This window comes from Rosa chinensis, chromosome 3, assembly GCF_002994745.2.
Source record: "Rosa chinensis cultivar Old Blush chromosome 3, RchiOBHm-V2, whole genome shotgun sequence".
Taxonomy (NCBI): domain Eukaryota; kingdom Viridiplantae; phylum Streptophyta; class Magnoliopsida; order Rosales; family Rosaceae; genus Rosa; species Rosa chinensis.
Window position 1 is genome coordinate 36,130,884 of NC_037090.1, and position 20,652 is coordinate 36,151,535.

Below are 20,652 nucleotides of genomic sequence, written 5' to 3' on the forward strand. Positions count from 1 at the left end.
TGATAAATTACTAGATTGCAGCAAGTGCTGATTTTGGGAGAAGTTTGTTTGGAAGGCTGGCAAAGTTGGGATACAAGAAGCACCTACTCAATGTCCAGTACATGGGATGCATCCATCCGTCAGTTTATTTCCGAAAAGGGAGTTCTACAACAACTAGATATTAGATGGTCCAATGTTATGAGCCATTTCATTTACAATTGAAACGTAGCGTTTTGTCTAGTTGGCGCGCACCGTTTAGTCCTTATGCTGGGAGTATGTTAGGTAGGGGTCATCACTGGTTGGTCGATAAGTGTCCTAAACAGTTCTATATCTACTAGTTTCCCTGTAGAACGAAGCTATCAATGAAAAATCAGTTTTTATTACTTATTTCCTTTAGCTTTTCTTTATTTTCACTCCTCTGCAATGGCATTTCTGGGCTTGGATCTTGGGGATCCTAACAATTGGTATCAAAACCCACAACTGGGCCTGTTTCCGATGAGTCTGGCAGTGCAGGGCGGTGGGATCTCCGGCGCTTGTTATCTCACACATCCGTCTCACCCTCACGGTAGCCCTAGCTACCCACCACCTCCTCCTTCATTTCCATTCCAACCGAGTTACTCACCACCACCACCACGCCAAACAATCATTAATGGGTATGTTTTCTTTCATCAATTTCCATCAACCCATACTCACCATTCACCTGATTCTACCGCAAATACCCATCGATTTCCTATGAACCATCAGTTAGCAGTGTTAATTCACACTTCATCTCCACCAAAACCATGCGTACCCCACTTGTTTACCATTCTGCTCCTTCAATTCCAACCTTTCAGTCACCCTTAGTCTCCACTTTTGTGCCCCAACTCCAATTTACTGATCCAAAACCTCTTCCTCTCCATAGCAAACAGTTTCGGGGTTTCAGATGTAGAGTCGTCGTCATGGGTGCAAAAGCAAGAGTTGCCAAAAAGACCCAAAACCCAGATCTGCTCCGTTATGTGGGTAAGTACTCGAGGTCCAAGAGGTACCGCAGGTGCAGTCTATGGGCCATCAAGGCCAAAAGTGGAGGTGCCTTCCCACGTCACAACTCCAAGGCGGCAGTTGAGATTATGGAGGCTCCTCTTCAGCAACTTGTGGGTCTAAAAACTCCAGTCGATATATCAGAATCGCCGGCGGTGCAATTTGGAACTCTACTATCTTCCGGCAACACCTCGTCGTCTTCCGTTCCGGCAACGGAAGCTACAGACCACTCCACTCCCACACAAGCCCCAATTGCTTCACCTAAAGTCGCACAGAAGGTGTTCGACTTAAAGCTGGCAATGGAGATCCCAACACCAACTGCAGAAGATGATGAGATTAACAAGGTTGGGTATGTCACCATTCCTGTTGAGATTGCCGGTCCTCTCATGCTTGATGGAAGAGAGCTCTCAGTGCCCATGGCCACCACTAAAAGTTGCCGTATGGAAGACCCTGCTAAGAGACTAGCTGGATTAAAGTTCTTCATGGAAGACCCCGATAAATATGAAACCAGTTTCCATCTCAAAAAGGCAAAAAAAATGGCCAAAATCACATGAAATTGAGCAGCAGGAATCCATCATGCCGGTTAGTGGCATTGAGAATGCTAGGGAAGAGTACCCTACACCTGTTCTTGGAGCTGCTGAGAATTCATCAAACATTCCCTCCCCAGTTGAGGTTGTCCAGACCGTGGCACGAAGGATATCCAACTCAGCCACTGAAGCAGACAAAGAAGCCTGTGACCATCATCCCTTGGAGAAAAATTGTGATGACAGTGGAGGATTGAAAACCTTGAATATTCAATTTGAGATGAGTTTTCCTATTGCTACTTGGCTTGAGAAAATTCAAAAGGATGCAGTTTTACCTCCAGTGGCTCAGTTTAAGCTACCTCAGTTTTCCTCGAGCATCAAGAAACTTGTTCTCCTGACTGGTGCTTTAAAACCTGTTATTGATTTACTGAGTTCACCTTGTTTGGTAAGCCAAAGAAAAGCTGCTTTATTACTTGGTTAGTTAATTACTGCTGATTTAGATTGCACGGCACACATTGTTCAAAGGAGTGCGATACAACCATTAATTAAGAGCTTAGCTTTGGCAATTGGGAGGTTGGCACAAGACACACATAACCAAGCTGACATTGCTCATAATGGTCGCGTAGTGCCTCTACTCAAGTTACTTCATTCAAAAAATGAATCTCTGCAACACAATGCTGCATTTGCTCTATATGGTCTTGCAGATAAGGAGGACAACATTGTAGCTCTTATAAAATTTGGAATTGTTCAGAAATTTGAAGATGGAGAATTCCTTGTTCAACAAACTAAGGATTGTGTTGAAAAGACATTGAAAAGATTAGAGGGGAATATTTGTGGACGAGTATCGAACAATCTATTATATCTAATGCGGGTTACTGACGAGGCCGTTCAAAGTCAAGTGGCTTTGGCTTTTGCTCATCTTTGTAAGCCTGGAGGTTGTCATGTCATTTTCAGTGAACATAAAGCAATGAAGCTGCTCTTGGTGCTTCTTGATTATAAAAGCCTGAAAAGCCTGAAGCTACAACATGATGGTTCATTGGCCTTGCAAAAAGTGGCTACAAAAGCCACTCCACTCTCTCTTGATGTGATTGCGGAATCTCTCACGGTGGTAGCCCAAGTTTTGTGCACTACATATAATTTTGGCTTGCAAGTTTTATCAGCATTGTTCTATGGTTGTGGAAGCTTCTATAATATTGCGGTATTCTTCTCTTCTACATTCTTCATTGGATTGTGTTGACTTCAGGTCTGCAATGCTTAATTTTATTCATTATTGTGTTTGCCTTGTTCATGCACATGAACATGCACTAGACTATTTATTCATGACCTATACTGTACATACTCTCTCACTCCCTGTGGCTACAATGTTTATCAAAGATGTTACTGGTGGTAACCTCTATCTATTTGAAGTGGCCGTACTCCACTTCCTTTGCCAAACTAAAGCTAGCTGCCACCCAAGGAGCTTTATTGTTGATGAATTTTTTGACTTTCTGAAAAGCAATTCAAAATTATCTTTTGTGAGGTACACTTGTGATGTACTTCTTTCAAGTGATAATTGTGTAGGCTTTTTGACTAATATGCACAAGTTTTTTCAACACATGGTGGGACATGTTCATGAAGATGAGCTTTTCATGGCAACTTGCTCTTCCACTTCTTGTCCTCCATTCCATGCACTTGTGAAGAAATTGTTTCTTTTATCACCTGTGGTTGCTATCCATTTATTACGACCACTTTTGGCTGACATATTGAGAGATGATGCACAGTTTATCTTTGGAATTATGATGGTTTTCTCTATGAATGAGCTGATGTCTTTGAGGTCTAAGAAGCAGGGCCTTGAAATTGGGTATAGTGATATTGATAATGGAAATTATTGCTCTTTTATGAGCTGTTCTCTTCACTTGCCTCATTTCATGATTACATGGTTTTTTGACTTCACTTCTGTGGCAATGGCCTTGGAGATCTTGCATTAATTCCCCCACAATACTTTTCAGTACCTATGCGGTCAAATGAGGCTCCCGCGCTTATATTGTTGTTTAGAGTTGTACACTCTCAGGCAATTGAATTTGTGAATTCAAGCCATATACTGCAGGGTCCCAATAGAGAAGCCTTCAGAACCTCTGCTACTTCTCATGCTGGTGTTCATTTATGTCCACTAATGCATAATAGTGTCTTCAAATATTATATATGTCTCTTGAAGCAAAGAATGGAGTTTCCCTGGAATTACATGCCATATACTAAGCTGGCTATCTTTCTTAGTTGGATCATTAAGACGCGGTCATGTTTCAAAGAAGTGGCAAATATTGATACAACACTGCACCCTACTGTGGGAGTTTTTTATGCTGCTAATAATTCTAGCACTGGAACAGACTCAGAAAAGTCAGAAAGGGACTTGCTTGGTGACATAATTAAGACACTATTATATGTGATAAGTGAGATCATTCATGTGGCTTCTGATAATTTGGATAGTTTCTCTGCTTATTTGCAACCTAGCAGGTATGATAGAGATACAAGTATAACTGCGGAGTTGTCAAATGGAAACTGCAGTGATTCTCAATATATTTGTGGTATTGCTAGACTTGTTCTTGGTTTGGCAAGTTCTGTTGGTGCAATGTACAGAGCTGGGGTGGATGATGCTATTTTCAATATAAACAAGGTTATGGTATCATGGGTTCTGCATATGAATAGACTGGTTCAAGGCTCCTTTCATCATCTTATCCAATGGGGTATCACCCTTGAGTTTGTCTCTACTATCTCCATTTATGGTTGCTTCTTTTATAACAATTTGGGGGCTGCTCTTGACAATATAATGGCTCTCCAGCTGGTTAACATAGTTGATTGTGCTCTTGGAACTTCACTCAATGCTTTTGATAGGTATTGGGATAAAATGTTCTTGCTGTTGGCAGTATCTGCAGTTTCGGAGCCTCAGAAGCCAAAGATGACTTTTGGTGACTTGGATAATGAAGCAAGGACAAAATTTCGGAAGACATTTCAGGCTTGAGGTCAAGCCTATTCTTTGAGCGGGTGGAAATGTTATGAGTCATTTCATTTGCAATTGAAAGGCAGCGTTTTGTCTAGTTGGCGCGCACCGTTTAGTCCTTATGCTGGGAGTATGTTAGGTAGGGGTCATCACTGGTTGGTCGACACATGTCCTAAACAGTTCTATATCTACTAGTTTCCCTGTAGAACGAAGCTATCAATGAAAATTCAGTTTTTATTACTTATTTCCTTTAGCTTTTCTTTATTTTCACTCCTTTGCAATGGCATTTCTGGGCTTGGATCCTGGGGATCCTAACATCCAAATGTCAAAGAAAGAAGCTATGAGAGGTGCTTCCTCAAGGGAAAAATTTACCAATCCTATTCCTTCATAAATGTAGCTAATGGAAAAGAAGAATTTGATCACAGATTTAGTCGGAAAAATATGGTGGAGGTTGCTGTAGTCTCTGGGATAGTAGCAAGCCTTTAGAAAGATAATTATTGTAGTTTGGTTGATGCTTATATTTATGTGATACATTGTAAAGACCTAAAAACTGGGTTTTACTTTTTGTTTTTTGCCACAGAATTCAGTGGAACAAAGAACGCTCAAGTTTATGCACTTCAAGAGATGCTCAGAAAATATACTGAAACTTCTGATACTGGCTTCTCCGTAAGTGTGCGATCTGTTAATGGATTCCAAGGTGGTGAAGAAGATGTGATAATTATATCTACTTTCCGATACGTAATGGGAATGGGTCAGTTGGTTTTTTGTTGAACCGGCAAAGAGAAAATGTTGCCCTAACACGTGCAAGGTACTTTCTATAAGATTTCATTCTAGTTATGCTATATGATGCATCTCAGACATGTCTGATTTCTGCAATTGTTTCTGTGTAGGTGTTGCCTTTGGATATTGGGGAATGGTTCAACTTTGATTACTAGCGACTCTGTTTGGAAGAAGCTAGCCCTTTATGCCAAGAAACGGAACTGTTTTTATATTGCTGATGAAGACAGCAACTTGGCTCAGGCTATTACAGCTGCCCTGCTGGAGCTTGACCAACTTCATTCTCTGCTTAATATCGACTCTATGCTGTTCAAAAACGCTATATGGAAGGTGTGCTGCTACTTTCCCAAATTTTTCCCTATTGTAAACTTGACATTGTCATAGCATACAACAATCAGCCCTTTATTGAGAGTATCGGTCTATTAACATCATACTAAAAGAAGGGAGAAAATCGTTAAGTAAACAGGATAGATTAATGGGGAGTTACATAGCTAAATGGAATTCACCTGTGTATTCTCTAATAAAATGCAGTATGCTGTTCAGTTGTTGAAATAGGATCAATGTTCCTCATCAGATTGCCAAAAAATAAATATATTCCTCATCAATAGTTTCACGACCTATAATTATTTCTCATTTCTTTCCCACATAGGTTCGCTTCACCGATGACTTATTGAATTCCATAACAAAAATTAAAGACATTGATTCTTCTCGAAGTGCTTGCGTTATTAACCAAGCTTTCAAGTGGATGACGCCAACCTCAGAAGGATAAAGGAAATTTAGTGTATGATGGGACTTCTGCTCAACTGTTAGAGAAGTATAAAATCAAAGGGCACTTGAATCTCATTTGGACTGTAGATATGGGTGAGCATCTATTCCAATTTTTTTTTTGCAAGTCAAATTGTTTTTGAATAATCAAATAAAAGCAAATTATAACTATACTAAAACCCAACTCACTAGAGGACAAACGAAATGAACAGTAACATGACTTTTTTGCCCTTGGTTCTTTGCAATTTTACATGCTTACCTCAGACATATGTCCATCTAGCCCATGCTATGTGTTGTCGAATTGAGAAAAACTCCACCGCCTCGGTCCATTTAGAATGTTTTTCTTATTCTCTCTCTCGATCAACAATGGCCTCCGATGGTGCTTCTCTGGTCAGTCCCTTCTTCTTCTTCTATCAAATTGGCTCCAATTTCTGGTGAAATTGTCTGGCACTGGTAAGGGAGGCTGATTTGGTCAAGTGGGTTTTCTAATTTCTGGGATTTTTTTAGTGGGTAATTGAAGAGATTGAAAATTTAGGTTGAGACTACGAATGACATGATTGAGGGGGAGATATTGGGTCGACATCTTATGAAGTAATAAATCCTTTCATGTTAAACAAAGGTATTTCAATCTTCTTTCATATTGCAAGATTAGTTTGTTTTGGTTGGTTGTTTGAGTTCATGTTTCTTTTTCTGTTTTTCCAGCTATCTTGATTATGGGATGGAGCCAATTGAAATTGGGTTGTTCCTAGAATCACTATGCTACTACCCTCCACTTCCAAATCATCCGTCTTCCAAAGCAGGTTGCTTCTTCCTCCTCAATTTTTTATTACTTCAAAATTGGACTGCCCAAGTCAAATTTAGGCAATTTAGATGATCAAGTTGTTGACTTTATTGACTAGGAATTGCAAAACTAATGTGTATGAAGTTCGGGGTCAAGAAAAAATCTAGGGAATTTTGCAGTTATGGTGAAATTTTGAGTTGGGTAATATTTTCTCATTGTTTTTCAGTGTAGATATATGTATGGATTGGTTGTAACCCAGGAAAATTGAGACATTTGTATGCAGCAGCACCTACTCGACCTGTAAGTTTGTAATTTTGTCACATTTTTTTTACCGTTTTGGACAGTTTTTACTGTAAGTAATTAGTAAGCATTGTCTTGCTGATTGATGACATGCACAACAGAGTACAGTGAGTAGTGTTACGTCCATACTTGGTGGGACTTCTGATAATACAGGGTTGAGCATTGCTCGGAGATTGGTTAAGTTATCAATTTTCTTCAGATAAAGTTGGGTTTGAATTTGTAGCTTTTTATCCCTGCTACAAGGGCCTGACATTCTGAGTTCTTTTTTTTTTTGCAGTGTCGAGGACTGGACTAAACATAATTGTGGCTTGCAACATTCCTAAGAATAATCCTATGATTGAGGTTTGTGCCCTTTCTATCTCACACACATATTCAGAAACACATTTAAGAATCTTGCATCTATCTGTGCTGTTTGTGTCAATTTCAGGTATGATATTTTGGAGTTACGGGTTTTGCATTGTAATTGATGTCATTAACTTATGTAATTATTAGAGTACGATTTCTTTTGATATTAGACAGATATCCGTGAGGGGACTTTTTTCATAGAGAAAACTTTGCATATTTGTTTCATTGTTCACTTACAGTAGCAACAGAGCCTTTTCATATTAAATTCAAGTGTATCAAGTGATGTTGCCGTGTTGGTTTTAGTTTAATAGTACTTCTTTAGATGAATTCTCCAATTGTTCAGACATTAGTGGAGTTTCGGTGATATAGGTGTGCTTAGGTATTGGGTTGTGGCCATATGGGGTATGTCTACATCTGTTTTTACTTTATTTAGATTGCTGCCATTTCCACAGCAATTTTGATTTGGAGTTTGATCACATGCATTATTGTTTTGTAGGATTATTTTTATGTTGGTCTTAAACTCTTGATTTAGATGCAGGGTGTTTTTGTTTTTCCCTTCTTTTTTCAAATGGTTGGTTTTTACTGTTGTGTATAGTTGTATTTTTGACAAGGCCACATCTCTGGTTTGAATTCTGATCTCTCTTATGTTCCAACCTGTAAAGATGCATTCTTATGCTTAAAATGGTTGCTACCTGAGGAGAGGGAACAGATTTTTGATATAGTAAGCGGATCAACCATTTGAATTATGAAGATTGTAAATAGAGTCACTTAACTTTTGACATGAATGTTTTACTACATGTTTGACAAACTACACTGCCCTTTGAGGTAGGAATTTTTCCATTGGCATCCAATTTATCTGTTCTGATCTTTCTTACATGTTATACAATTTTGTAAAAGTTGTTAATCATCTTATGTGTTATACAATTTTGAAGTACATTTTCATCCATTCCTTTAAGGTTATGAGATTTTGTATTCAAAATTTGCAATATAACTTGCTTATGATTCAGCTTGCGTTGATTGGGGTTGGCCAAGCAATAGCATTGAAACTACTGGGATCTGAAAGAGAGAGAAAGAGACAAAGAGAGATAGAGATGATTGGTATGAAATGAGGGATGTTTAGCCAATTGGGTATTATATTTGAAGTGGGTTTCTTAGTGATTTGGGTCTCTTTGTTTCTCTAATGGTTGGTTAGATAGAGGAGATTAGGGAGGTTGGGTGTATTGGATGCTTGGGACTAGCCAACAACTAAAAACTAACCAATTTTACAGAGGTGGAGACCGTGGAGTTGTTTTGATAAGCTTATTGGGTGAGCTTTGTTTTCATCAGAGGAACTCTCTGGATTCTATTGTGCTCATCTTTGTGTTCTCCAAATCTCCTACAATGTGGTGTAGTTTTTTGGGTAAAGGGTAACATCAGTGCTTTTGCAGATCCAAAGTGTGTGTGTGTGTGTGTGTGTGTGTGTCTACTTGTGGAGTTTGCTTCTACATCACCTAATGTGATATTTCCTTTGTTTTTTTTCCCCCTTTTTTGTTGCATGATGATGGCATTAATAGTTTTATGTGACTTCTTCTTCTTCTGCAAGTCTTTGTGGTTCTCATGCGAAATATTTTGGGCTCCTACATCTCTTTGTGCATCATCTGTTAGCTCAGGTATTAGTTTAATCTCAGATACTTGAAGACCCAAAAAAGCATTGCTGATACATCTAATGTGTTTTAATGTATAATTTCAAAATATGGCTAAAGCAACAGCTTTTTGTGACAAGTATATTGTAGTTTTAATGTATAATGTACCTATAATGTATTTTCATTGTATAATATACCTATAATGTTGTTTTAAATTCAATCATATCGGTAGTATACCCGCAGCATCGCGCGGGCCTCTCGCCTAGTTTGAACTAAATGATACATAACTCTATTTGCTATAAATATTGGTTTTGGCAAATAGGAATCAACTACCATGTAGAAAAATGGATAAATAATTTTGAGCATGAAATCTTTTCCTCGTCTTTACTGTAGGTGCTCATGTCGTTTAGTGATGCTGAAGTTTATTAGGCCTTAATTTAATTTTTAATAATCATAAACTTAAAACTCCAAATGTTTAATGCTGGAGGTTATTCTCAGCAGCACCATGTCATCATGTAGGTCATGCTTTTGGTCACACATATTATTCGCTTTCACTTGTTCATGTCGATAGGTGATGTTGAAGTTCATGTTCTGAAAAGGGGGCATTAGTTTTCAATAGAAAAGATGGTCATATTCATATTCATTACCTGATATATTTTGGAAGCATATATATGAGTTAATGTACCACTTGCTTCAATAGGGAGACAGCGAAAGCAGTAAAACTGATTATTTGTTCGAAAAGAAACGTCAATCAAACAGAAAGATTGTTATGGAAAATAAAGGCTGAAGACGAAGTGAAGGATTTCAGCACTTGCCTTGAAGCTGACCGTGTGGAGTTCTTTTCAAAACCATCATCATTACTAAAATAAGCCAGAAGCATCTACTTCCACTGACATGTGAGTCATACCTACCTATTCTGATATGCATTTTGGAAGTCACTCCGCGGTTTGCTGGTCCTTTTGAGGTTTCGGATGTAGTTGGTGAACATTCTTATCGAGTAGCTCTTCCAGCTAAACTATCCGGTGTCCGTGATGTATTCCATATCTCTGTTTTGAAGAAAAACCATGAAGATGCTTCACATGTTTTGACTTGGAAAGATTTGAAAATTCACAAAGATCTATCTTATGACGAGAGGATGGTTAGAATTGTTGATGCCTGGTAGGAGCATTCGCTTGGTGAAAGTGTTCTGGCAGTATCATGGTATCGAGGAAGCAACATGCGAGTTGGAGACTCAAGTCATGGCTAAATATCCAGATTTGTTTGTGCTTTAGCTAATGCATATAGTTTTTTACTAATTTGGCTAGGAAAATGTGAACTGTTTAATCCAAAACTTCGTGCTGTGTTAGTACTTTAATGAAGTTTCTTATCTATGAAGTTTGTTGTATTTCTAATTTAGATCCTTTGTCCAAAAGAAAAAAGAAAAAACTAAAAGAGACATTGAAAATCCTTACCATATTCCGGCTTAAATACAAAACAAACGAACTACTTTCCAGATCTCAGTCTCTTCAGTTTTTTTCTAACAGAGACAGAACCATGTGAGTGATGCATTCTCGGCATGGTTCGATCAAATTCAAGGATACGTCCAAAGGCAAGTTCGACCATGAATCCTGTGGTACAAAATGCCTATCTATAATTTAGAGGTGTGGTCGTTTAACCATATCACCGATTGATGCATCACTGGTCCATGGTCCTCTACCCTTATATAATAATTGTCCAAAGATATGCAAAAATCTGAACATAGTGTCGCATCTCAATTACTCCTTCAAATGCTTTACAATTGCAACTAATCGACGTATACACAAAATGTAACTACATATTATAACAACTGAACATGATATATATCATTAACAGATCTGTATAAAGAAGCATGAAATGCTAAAAATATCCCCTTGTATGACCATTCAAGCTACAAACTATACCTACATCATCCCAGATGCTTTTCATGTCCTTGAAGCAAGTTCTACTCGGGACAACGTCACGGTCCCCTATTTCACAATTAATGAGCAGATGGAAGTCCAAAATATACAGACAAAATAAGACTACAAATAATAAGCTTCAAGCAACAAGGGTTCTCACACCCGCTTTCCCTTCAGCTTTATGGTAGGCATGGCTTGCTCATTAGTTGGTATTCTGGTGGTGGTGAACAGTGAATTTGCTCTCAAACTCCCAAAAAAAAAAAACGCACGCACATGTTCACACAGATCTTAGAAAGTCTAATTTTCTCTAATATTGGTGTGTTATAGCACATGGTTTTCAGCATTCGGTATATGCTTCTCACACAGCGGACCCTGATTGGGTCCCCCATATCTCATTTAGGATCCCAAGTGCCTCAAGTAACGGTCAGCAGCTCATAAATATCTAAGCAAAAAAAGAGTGCCTATTTATCATTAGCAACAGTGATAATAAAACAAGTAAGAATGAGTGATTACACAAGTTCAAATTGCAAGTATACACAGCAATACAAGAGAGCTGATAAATAGCCGCTAAATATATATGTTGAACAATCAAATTAAGCACAGAAGATGCTAAATTGGAGAGGGGGGAATACAGTGCAATGCTAAACGAAAAATAAATAGCAACGAAAAGTTGCTGAGGTATCTTGAATTTTGTTGCATAGGGTTCATCTAGCAATCAGGATTCTCTCCTGCATTGGTAATTCACTATAATATATGTACAGAAACTCCCTGCTTTCTGATTGGGGCAGAGGTTGCAAAGGAGGAGTTAATCAAGGAAATTGGGAAGCATAATCGAATAGGGAACTTCATATTTTTGTTACTTCCGAAGAATCAAGTTTTGGTTTATAACCAGAAGAAGAAAAAGAAATTTAGAAAATAAATAGAGCAGAAGTACATTCAAAAGGAGAAACAATCAGATTCACCTAAATTCTCAGTTCTCGATCAGTCTCACTCTCACAATATCGACATAGTACCCAGGTAGACATGTATACCATACAAGTTGAGTCTCTGGAATCAGCCTATAATCAGGGAATCTCACCTCAACATTATCTCCATACAAGTTGAGTCTGTGGTTTTCATTATTAAAACTTGGGCAGGGTACTTGTTTCTAGCATTACAGGCTATGTCACCTGCCAGTATAAGTATTATCCTCTCATCAGGTATTCCAAGTGGCTAACCGTCCTTTAAATCAAAAGAAAACATAACTATTTACGTGAGAAAAGAAAAAAAGATCATCTAGGAGGAGAAGACCTGTGTGCTTACCTGTACAGGGATAAAGTATTGGCCATGTGTCGATAATTAAACCTGACAAAAAAAAAATTTGGAATCAAAAGGTCAAATTGCCATTCAACAGAACTATTACAACTCAAGATTTTTGCACTACCTCAGTATGATTCTTAAAGAATATAGTAGTGACAGAATGAACCCTTCCGATGTAACTACTTGTCTTAGTACCCTTTTGTCATGATGCAAACAAAGTCATGAGGCAGAACAAAAGATGAAATGTCTGTGGTTTCTTACTTCCGACAACACTAAATTATGTGGATACAGGAGCTTCATTCAGCTCTGCGCAGCCGCGAAGTAGCTGTCTATTACACAAGTTTAAACTGATTCCTAAGCCGAAGTTAACTTAGAATACTGGTACTACTTTGCTTCCAAAACCAGAAAATGGTTATGGTCACATGAAGCATATCTTCCAACTTCTCTTCTTTTGCATTGTTGATAGTGCACAACTTAAGCAACTAAACATGAATTTGAATACAAACATGCATGTATGTCCAAGAAGTCAAAACTAAGACCTTATAAGTTTCATAAGAAGCACACCCCAACTTTTGCAAATTTCACATCTTCTCAGAGAAGATCAACAATTAAAGCAAGCAACTTTTTACAGGGGTATGATTCAGGACCAAAAGTGACAACATGGGTATCAATTTTTTAAACAAAAAAACTGTTAATACAGATTGATCAAACTAAAATGAAGCTTTGAATTATAGTTTGAAACAAGATGTGAAACCTGAAGAGGCAATGACCAGTTGTAATTTCAGCAAATTAAACAGCACTAGACTGTGACAATAGAAGAAGAAACTAAACTGGCAATTGCAAATAAATGAAGGGGCTTTACTGGGGCTCAACAGGGTTGAGAAGGCACTTCCTCCACCAGGGTTGGCATTGGGTAGCGGCAGAGGGGACACATGTGACTGATCTCCAGTGACTGGACAATGCAATGTTCATGATAATAGTGCGAACAGGGCAAGTGGATAACCATTTGATCAACACTGAAATCCTCCAAACAAATAACACATGGATCTTCATAAGGCAACGTATGATCGACGTTCACTCTCTCCAGGGCTTCAATCGATGACCTTGTCGCGGGAACAAGATTGGGCTTATACATGTCCATGGCTTCAGATACGGCATCGCTGCCGAATAGAAAAGTCATGTCCCATATGGCCACGTCAATAGGCAGCTCGGTGGAGACTGTGGCGTCAAGCACCTCCAGTAACTTGTTGATGGCATTGGGATGTTCCTCCTCGGGGACACGCATGAGTGACAGAGATTCTGTGATTGATTGTGCGCACCTAGTCCTGTAGGGGATGAAACATTCTGGACAGATCGGAGCTTGACCCAAAATTGTCTCGAATCTAGGAGCGTTCGCTCCTCCCAAATAACTGGGTAATCAAGGCTACTGCGGCTCCCAATTGCCCTCGAAAACCTTACTTTCACGAGAATATAATCCTCGCTCACCTCCCCCCGATCTGGGTATGGGCTACTTTCTTGTTTCACTTTGGTGGAAAACTGAAGCACCACCATCTCCTCCATCAGCTTCGAACAACTTCGTCTCCTTGATCTATCTTTGGGTAGACACGAGGATTTTTATTTATACGCCATAATTCGACCACAGAAAGGTCTTCCACACCCATAAGGAAACGTATTCTCACGTAATCTGGATTCCAGGAAAAACCAAAAAAACATATTCCAAGGAAAAACAAAAATAATTATATGAAAACATATTAATATTATTAATTTTATTTGGGCTCACAAAATTTATTATTTTTGTTAAAAGAAAAACACATTATGTGCTTTTGTCAAAGTAACTGATGAAGAGGAAATCAAGGAATTGCGATTACAGCTCAATCAGCATTTACTATCATTATTGTAAGGGTTTTTTCCCGTATACCCAAAAACACAATGTATTTTGCCCACTTGCGCCAATAAGTTTGTAATGTACTAAAAAGTTGACTTTTGGGTTTGGATTTTACTTTTTTCTTTTATTTTTTGGAAAACCTAATTTTAAGCTTTTGAGAAAAACAAATATAGCATCCAACATGCCCAAATTTTTCACCTAATGGTTACTTTAATAGGCGGAATTACTGCTGCTTGTTTCTATCCTAAGCCAAAACTAGTACTTCCTGTGAAACAGAAAATCTAAACTTCAAGGTTCTACAGGATACAAACAGAAAACAGGTAAACAATATAAACATAAATCATTCTGAACTTGAAAAATTTTGACGAAGTGGATGAGCAATCTAGAATTATTTATTTAAACATAATTACAAGCCGAGAACTCAAAGCCTCATTCTTAGGTAAACAGCTAAAAAACTGTTTAGCTATCCATGAGGATGATTACAGATACTTACTTGAAATGAAAGCACACTACTCCCACTAGATGGGAAGTAAAGAACACGCTGCTACTATGGCTTTTTTACTTCTTGAGAGAAAACTCTTCTGCTCAATTTTCTGATGCCTTACAAACTGAACCTAAGGCCCCTTATATAGGGAGCGGAACTCAAACTTTAATTCAAAACAACAAAATGTACAGCACAACTCCATTATTTTCTGCTATCGTGAGTGCTCCGGATGATTAAGGTCGGATGACGAAAAGCAGATTCCTTTAGGTGAAATATTTTTCACCTTCTTCTTTTTGAAAAGAAAAAGTATCTTTAGAGAAAATGCCAAAGTTGCTTTCGGTGCTTTTTACACCTGCTGCTTCACATGTTTTCATCTGTTCCAAAATTGTGGTGTAGGACAAAAGAGCTGTTTTCCATCATAGCTTTAGTTTCGTTTTCTTCCACGTCTGTATCTTCATACATCTTGTAGTGTTTGTCGTTTTCAATCTTTTCGATCCACTGAAAACAGGCTAACTTGGAGTCGATCTCTTTTCTCTTAAGAGATAAGAAAAGGTTACTACTAATAACCTCAGGATGATCATATGCAGTAACAATAATTTTTTCTCCTGCTGCCAGGAATGTATTTTCTGTATCTTCTTTAATGATCTTTTTGATATATTCCAGTGACATAGCTTTCATCCAGAAAATATTAGAATTTGGTTGGCCATTGTATCCAACACATGCAGGGTGAAGATACTTCCCTTAAATGATTCTCACATAATGGTATGGAGAAATATAGTCAACTTCCCCATTTTTCTTCTGAATCCACTCCTGAACTTCAATCTAAGGATGCAGTCATTTTTTCTAACGTTCTTGACCATGTTGACTATGATGGGTGGCAGTCCCTTGAGATCATCATTTGTTTTGGTCCAAAGATTGTGGACAAAACCATTTTTAACAAGCCAAACTTGAGGATGTTCACTTTGAACATTAACCACATATCTTCCAACATAAGGTCCAGGGATAGTGAAGAGAGTTGGAGGTAGACATGAGTCAGAATTTGACTTCCAATAAGATTATGAAAGTCGAATCATTTTGATTCTTTTAGTGCTAAGATTGGAATTCTAGCAGTACTTTCAGAATCTTCAAGATACTGAATTTTCTCATTCTGGACAGCACTCTGCTATGTCATATTTTCATGATCTGCTTCAAACTATGGCCTGGCATTTTCATGAAGCTCTTCAGCTAGGGCAAAGAAAGCTGGAAACATGAGACCGCTGTTTCTTTCCTAAAAAGCATATCAAAGGTTATCTAAAATAGCTTTCTGATGATATGCTAATCTTCTGCTAGTTATGAACACAGGTTCATCGAAAGTTTTTATTCATAATTGAAAAAATTTATAACTCCAGACGGAATTATTTTGCTTTTTGGCAAACCAACATCCTTAAATGGTCTTGATGAGTCTTTATTGTCTGCCGTTTGAGACAAGCTAGCCAATCCTTTACTCTGGGATTGATCAGTTGTGGCTAATCCTTTTGGATTTAGTAGAAATCTTTTGAGGATTTTTTTCTTTGGGCTCCTCAGCATTTTCAGGTTTTTTTCTTGTTCTTCTGTTTCTAGGATTGCGACCTTCATCGACTTCTCTTTAGCTGAACATTGCCATTTCTCTTGTTAAGGCGTTTGGAAGATAGTTCTTGTTTCCTGCAATTAATTCAACATTATAATCATATTAGTTAAGAAATAATTGTCAATTTGCTAATCTTCCTCAATCAGCAACTTTATCAAGTTTAAAATTTTTTAAATTCTTTACTCTAGCACAATCGGTGCGTACAGTAAAAGGGTTTTCCTAGGAAAGTTGGAGAACTTAAAATTGTCTTCTTCACAGACAAAATCTCTTTTTCTCCTGTAGGATAATTTTGTTCTGCAGAGCTGAACTTGCCACTGCAAAATTTACAGATCTTTTCAATGTTAGTTCTAGACGTTTTTGCCAAAATAACACCGGACCAGTAATTATCACTAGCATCAGTTTGGAGAATGATTTCATCATTTTCTTCTAGTTGTTCGAGAGGAGGGAGGTTTTTGCAGAGGGCTTTTATCTGCTTCACAATTTTTTCATCATCTTCTGTGAAACTCCATTTTCTTTTGGAATTTGTTATAAGAGATAACATTGTTGTTAGTCCTGAGACTTTGGGAATGAAATCCTTTCCATAGTTGATGACTTCTAAGAATCTTTCTAGACTCTTAGCATTAAGAATTTTATCTGGGAATTTCCAGATTTTCTCAAGGATATGGGGTTGGAGTTTTATTACTCCATTCTTGATATTTATACCAAGAAAATCAACTTCATCTAGGATAAAAAAAGAGTTTCTTTTCTCCTAAGATGATTCCATGCTGAATTATCAATTTAACAACCTCATAAAGGTGTTTCATGTGCTCTTCTATGTTTTTAGAGAAGACAAGAATGTCATTGATACAGACAACACAGAATTCAACAACATGTTTGAAGATGTCATCCATCTTTCTTTGGAAGATTGAAGAGGCTTGTTTTAAGCCAAAGGGCATTACTAACCATGCGTAATGACCTTGTGGTGTTCCAATTGCAGTGAGGGGAACACTATCTGGATGCATCTTGACTTGCCAAAAACCCAACTTTGCATTGAATTTTGAAAAGACTTTAGCTCCTTTGAGCTGATTGATCAAGACTCTTGCTTGTGGTGTTCCAATTGCAGTGAGGGGAACACTATCTAGATGCATCTTGACTTGCCAAAAACCCAACTTTGCATCGAATTTTGAAAAGACTTTAGCTCCTTTGAGCTGATTGATCAAGACTCTTGCTTGAGCTATTTGATAACCGTCTTTAACAGACTTCTTATTGACATCTCTGTAATCAATCACCATTCTAGCTTTTCCTCTAACATCTTCTGCATGGTTTCTTACGTAGAAAGCTAGAGCATGATGAGAGCTACTAGATGGTCGAATTAATCTCTTGTTCAAGAGATCTTCTATATCTTTTCTGAATTCTTTTTTATCTTCCTCTTTATATTAAGCTTGACATGACATATAGCATTCATATCATGTAATCTTAATTCACAGCCCACTGGGTCTTTTTCCTAAAATTTCTGAGTCGACATCTATATTATGTTTGAGCATTTTCTTTATTTTATCAAGAGTAGGGATTTTCTGAGATTCAAGCTTATTTTGAAAATGCTTGAGATTATACTCATGGATAAAACTAGCTTCTTCATCTTCACTGGTTCTTTCTTCTTCCTCTTCTTTTTCAGAATCAGAAGAATCTTCGATAAGCAATTCTTTTTGTTGCTTAATTTGAAGCACAGATTCAAATCTGGGCTTATAGGGCTTATGATCACTACTATTGCATTGCAATCTCTGGTATTGAGTAGTAAAGTTTAGACCTAAACACTTTTTGCTTGGGTTAGTCTATCGGCCCAAAACATTCTGTCTCCTTTTCTAATGCTCGTAGCTTCTTCATTTTGAACAAATCTCTGTTGGAGAAGGAAATTATTTTCCAACAAGAAATCTGATCCTTAACCTTCTGATTGCCAAAGAGTGTTGATGACAAATGTTCCTCCACCAATGGTAAAGAAAAAAGTGAATTTGTTTTGTGGCCAATACAAAAGATGGTGAATCTGGTTGGGGAGAGAGTTTGGTTACAAAGCATTCAGTTCTATACGTACAAGACTTAAAATTGACAGCTAGTTTGATTAAGATACTATGTTCTTGGGCATCAACACATTATTGTGGGTTCAGTTCGATTAGTACCAATTATTATTGTGACAGGTCTATTCAATTCAGTGACTTTCAGGACGCAAAAGATTTTCAAAGACGACTGAAGACGAGATGAACAGAGCTATTACTATTAATAGTACCACGTCCTCGATTGGTTTGCCTCGTCTTGTTTGTGTCGAGTTTTTGCACATCGTATCATGACGTCTCTATCTTCTCTTTCCTTCAAGTAAATACATTGCAACTTTCAAGATACCAACCAATGTGCATTAATATTATTGACCTGAAAGTGGAAGAGGTAGGTGAAGATCGAGAGCTACTTATTAGCGAGGAGTAAAGAGATATAAGTATATAACCCAGATCTATTTCTCTCTCAGTCAGTCATCATTGGATTCAAAAGAAATGTCCGGCATCATGAACAGAAACAAAGACAATGGCAAGAAGCCAGCCGCCGCCTCCGGGCAGAACTCCACCGACGTCAACCTCAAAGTCAAGAACCAGGTACGTACTCCGATGTAGTTCAGACCTAGCAAGCTAGAGATAGATAAATCGATCAGCTAATTTATAAGTTTGGTGTTACTTTAATGATGATCGATCCATTTTGTTACATGCGCGCTTGTCTCTGTCGGTGTAGAAATTGAAAACAATGTACTTCAGGATGAGGCGCAATACTCCGCTCCAGGAGCTTATTGATGTTTACTGTAAGAAAAACGACGTTTACCACTTCCGATTCCTCTTTGATGGCCATGGGATTAATCCCAAGCTCACTGCACTCCAGGTCAACTACGTCCTTTTCTGCTGCGCGCTTTATATTTGTGCATGTTAATATACACATAGTACTTCAAATTATGACCAGCTGATGTGTTCATACTCACTCTTTCTGCAGTCTGGAATGAAAGATGGGGATGAAATTTCTGCAATGTTGCACGTTGACGGAGGTGGTCGACGTGGCTAGTCGAGAAATTTCAGAAGCTGTAATCAATCTCTTACCAAGTAGAAGTACTATGTGTCTCGTCTATTATCCCCTAAACAAAGAGAACTATGCGCGTCTGTCTATGAACACTATTGCTAGTTCCCCAGATAGTAGAGATGTTGGTTGTGATCTGTTTAGTAACTATGAATGCTTGTTTTAACTAGCTATTGATCTGATTGGTTTTAGTTCATGATTTTCTCCCTTGACTTGACTGAGTTTATAATTGATTATGGCATATTAAATTTGAATTTGAGTATGGCTGTTTGGTGTTCAAGAAGAAGCTCAAAATGAAAACTAATTAATTATTGATTAGTCACACTCTAAATGCTGTTTGAAATTTCTATAATGTGTTGATTGGCTTCATGTTTATAATTACGAAGATACATGAAGCACAACGGGAATCTATTGTTGGTATCCAATGAAATGAGAAATCCCTACAAGCCAGAAGATGATATATCTTCGAAATCTCGGCAAGTACGTGTACTAGTTGATCAAACTATGGATTTCGAGAACTACATCAACATGAGATACATCATGATGACCTCAATAATCCAGGTGACTTCACGATATTGCATGTTTGACCCAATATACACACACACACACAACCGTTCGAGAGCGGACATCCGCAACCCAGTATAAGTGCGGACGTCGCTCCTCCAGCCTCGATCGAGTAGCGACGGCGGCGTTTCTGTTGCCGGACGGAACCAGGCCACGACGTGGAGAAGTTCAGAAGCGGCTGGAGTCATCGACGAAGGGTTCGACGTCGAGCTTGATGGGCTTCCATGGTTTCCAGCGACCTTGCCACACACCGCTGAGTTTCCAATCACCTTCGCCTTCACTGCTTGCTCGAGGCCGTTCGGGATGTGCAGAGGGTGCTTCCGGCACCTGCAGCGCAGCGATCACCGCCTTTCCGACTCAAGAGGAGCGACGTCCTCAGTTTTTCTGAGTTGCGAACGTCCGCTCTCGATCCGGCCTGTATATATATATATATATATATATATATATATATATTACATGTCGCTTATATTAAGAACTATTTATAATTACAACTAAGTTTTAAAAATGTAGCTTATTTAGAGTTTCCCTCACTTATTTAGAGTTTCTCTCGGAGGAGACTTCGTTTCTCTCAGAGCTCTAGGGTTTTTTTCTCAAAAGTTTGGGTTATCTCGTCCATTGTTGGTGGATCTCGTCCGGTGGCGCCCCAGCAGCAGTGCTAGCCTCTGGCTTCGCCGGTGTGTGGTGGTTGCTGCCGAACGGGGGTTTGGTAGTGGTGCCATTGTTTTGGTGT

At 38.3% G+C, this 20,652-nt stretch overlaps 2 protein-coding genes and 1 non-coding gene across 34 annotated transcripts; 2 read left to right on the forward strand and 1 right to left on the reverse strand.

The window, feature by feature from the left end:
* The first annotated feature begins 360 nt into the window (after positions 1 to 360).
* On the forward strand, positions 361 to 10,530 carry LOC112195007. 32 transcript variants are annotated; one of them, XR_005808576.1, is made up of 11 exons: positions 361 to 4,633; positions 5,075 to 5,302; positions 5,385 to 5,601; positions 5,921 to 6,489; positions 6,572 to 6,655; positions 6,739 to 6,836; positions 7,044 to 7,117; positions 7,219 to 7,293; positions 7,395 to 7,459; positions 9,045 to 9,111; positions 9,785 to 10,530. XR_005808576.1 is itself a non-coding variant. In XM_040516794.1 (7 exons), exons 3-7 carry the CDS (start codon positions 6,241 to 6,243, stop codon positions 9,135 to 9,137), a joined length of 498 nt encoding a protein of 165 aa, XP_040372728.1. In that variant the 5' UTR covers positions 4,711 to 5,302; positions 5,385 to 5,601; positions 5,921 to 6,240; the 3' UTR covers positions 9,138 to 10,479. The 32 variants fall into 32 exon arrangements, 6 of the variants coding, with proteins under 6 accessions (XP_040372728.1, XP_040372729.1, XP_040372727.1 ...); XR_005808573.1 differs by lacking the exon at positions 9,045 to 9,111; XR_005808565.1 differs by having other exon boundaries at positions 7,395 to 9,111; positions 9,785 to 10,479.
* Positions 10,531 to 11,818: 1,288 nt separating this feature from the next.
* LOC112194506 lies at positions 11,819 to 13,971 on the reverse strand. Its single transcript, XR_005808592.1, has 3 exons — positions 13,162 to 13,971; positions 12,303 to 12,344; positions 11,819 to 12,169 (listed from the first exon to the last, which is right to left on the reverse strand). It is a non-coding gene; the product is annotated as an uncharacterized LOC112194506 (transcript).
* Positions 13,972 to 18,731: 4,760 nt separating this feature from the next.
* LOC112191780 (small ubiquitin-related modifier 1) lies at positions 18,732 to 19,554 on the forward strand. The gene is made up of 3 exons (XM_024331193.2): positions 18,732 to 18,892; positions 19,026 to 19,169; positions 19,278 to 19,554. Exons 1-3 carry the CDS (start codon positions 18,794 to 18,796, stop codon positions 19,344 to 19,346), a joined length of 312 nt encoding a protein of 103 aa, XP_024186961.1. The 5' UTR covers positions 18,732 to 18,793; the 3' UTR covers positions 19,347 to 19,554.
* Positions 19,555 to 20,652: the final 1,098 nt, after the last annotated feature.

Coding starts and splice junctions, on each gene's coding strand:
- LOC112191780 (XM_024331193.2), top strand. CDS start 18,794: ATGTCCGGCATCATGAACAGAAACAAAGACAATGGCAAGAAGCCAGCC. Junction 18,893..19,025: donor ACCTCAAAGTCAAGAACCAG/GTACGTACTCCG, acceptor CTGTCGGTGTAG/AAATTGAAAACAATGTACTT. Junction 19,170..19,277: donor CCAAGCTCACTGCACTCCAG/GTCAACTACGTC, acceptor CTCTTTCTGCAG/TCTGGAATGAAAGATGGGGA.
- LOC112195007 (XM_024335293.2), top strand. CDS start 6,241: ATGAACAGTAACATGACTTTTTTGCCCTTGGTTCTTTGCAATTTTACA. Junction 6,628..6,738: donor TTGGGTCGACATCTTATGAA/GTAATAAATCCT, acceptor CTGTTTTTCCAG/CTATCTTGATTATGGGATGG. Junction 7,609..7,655: donor ATTAACTTATGTAATTATTA/GAGTACGATTTC, acceptor TGAGGGGACTTT/TTTCATAGAGAAAACTTTGC.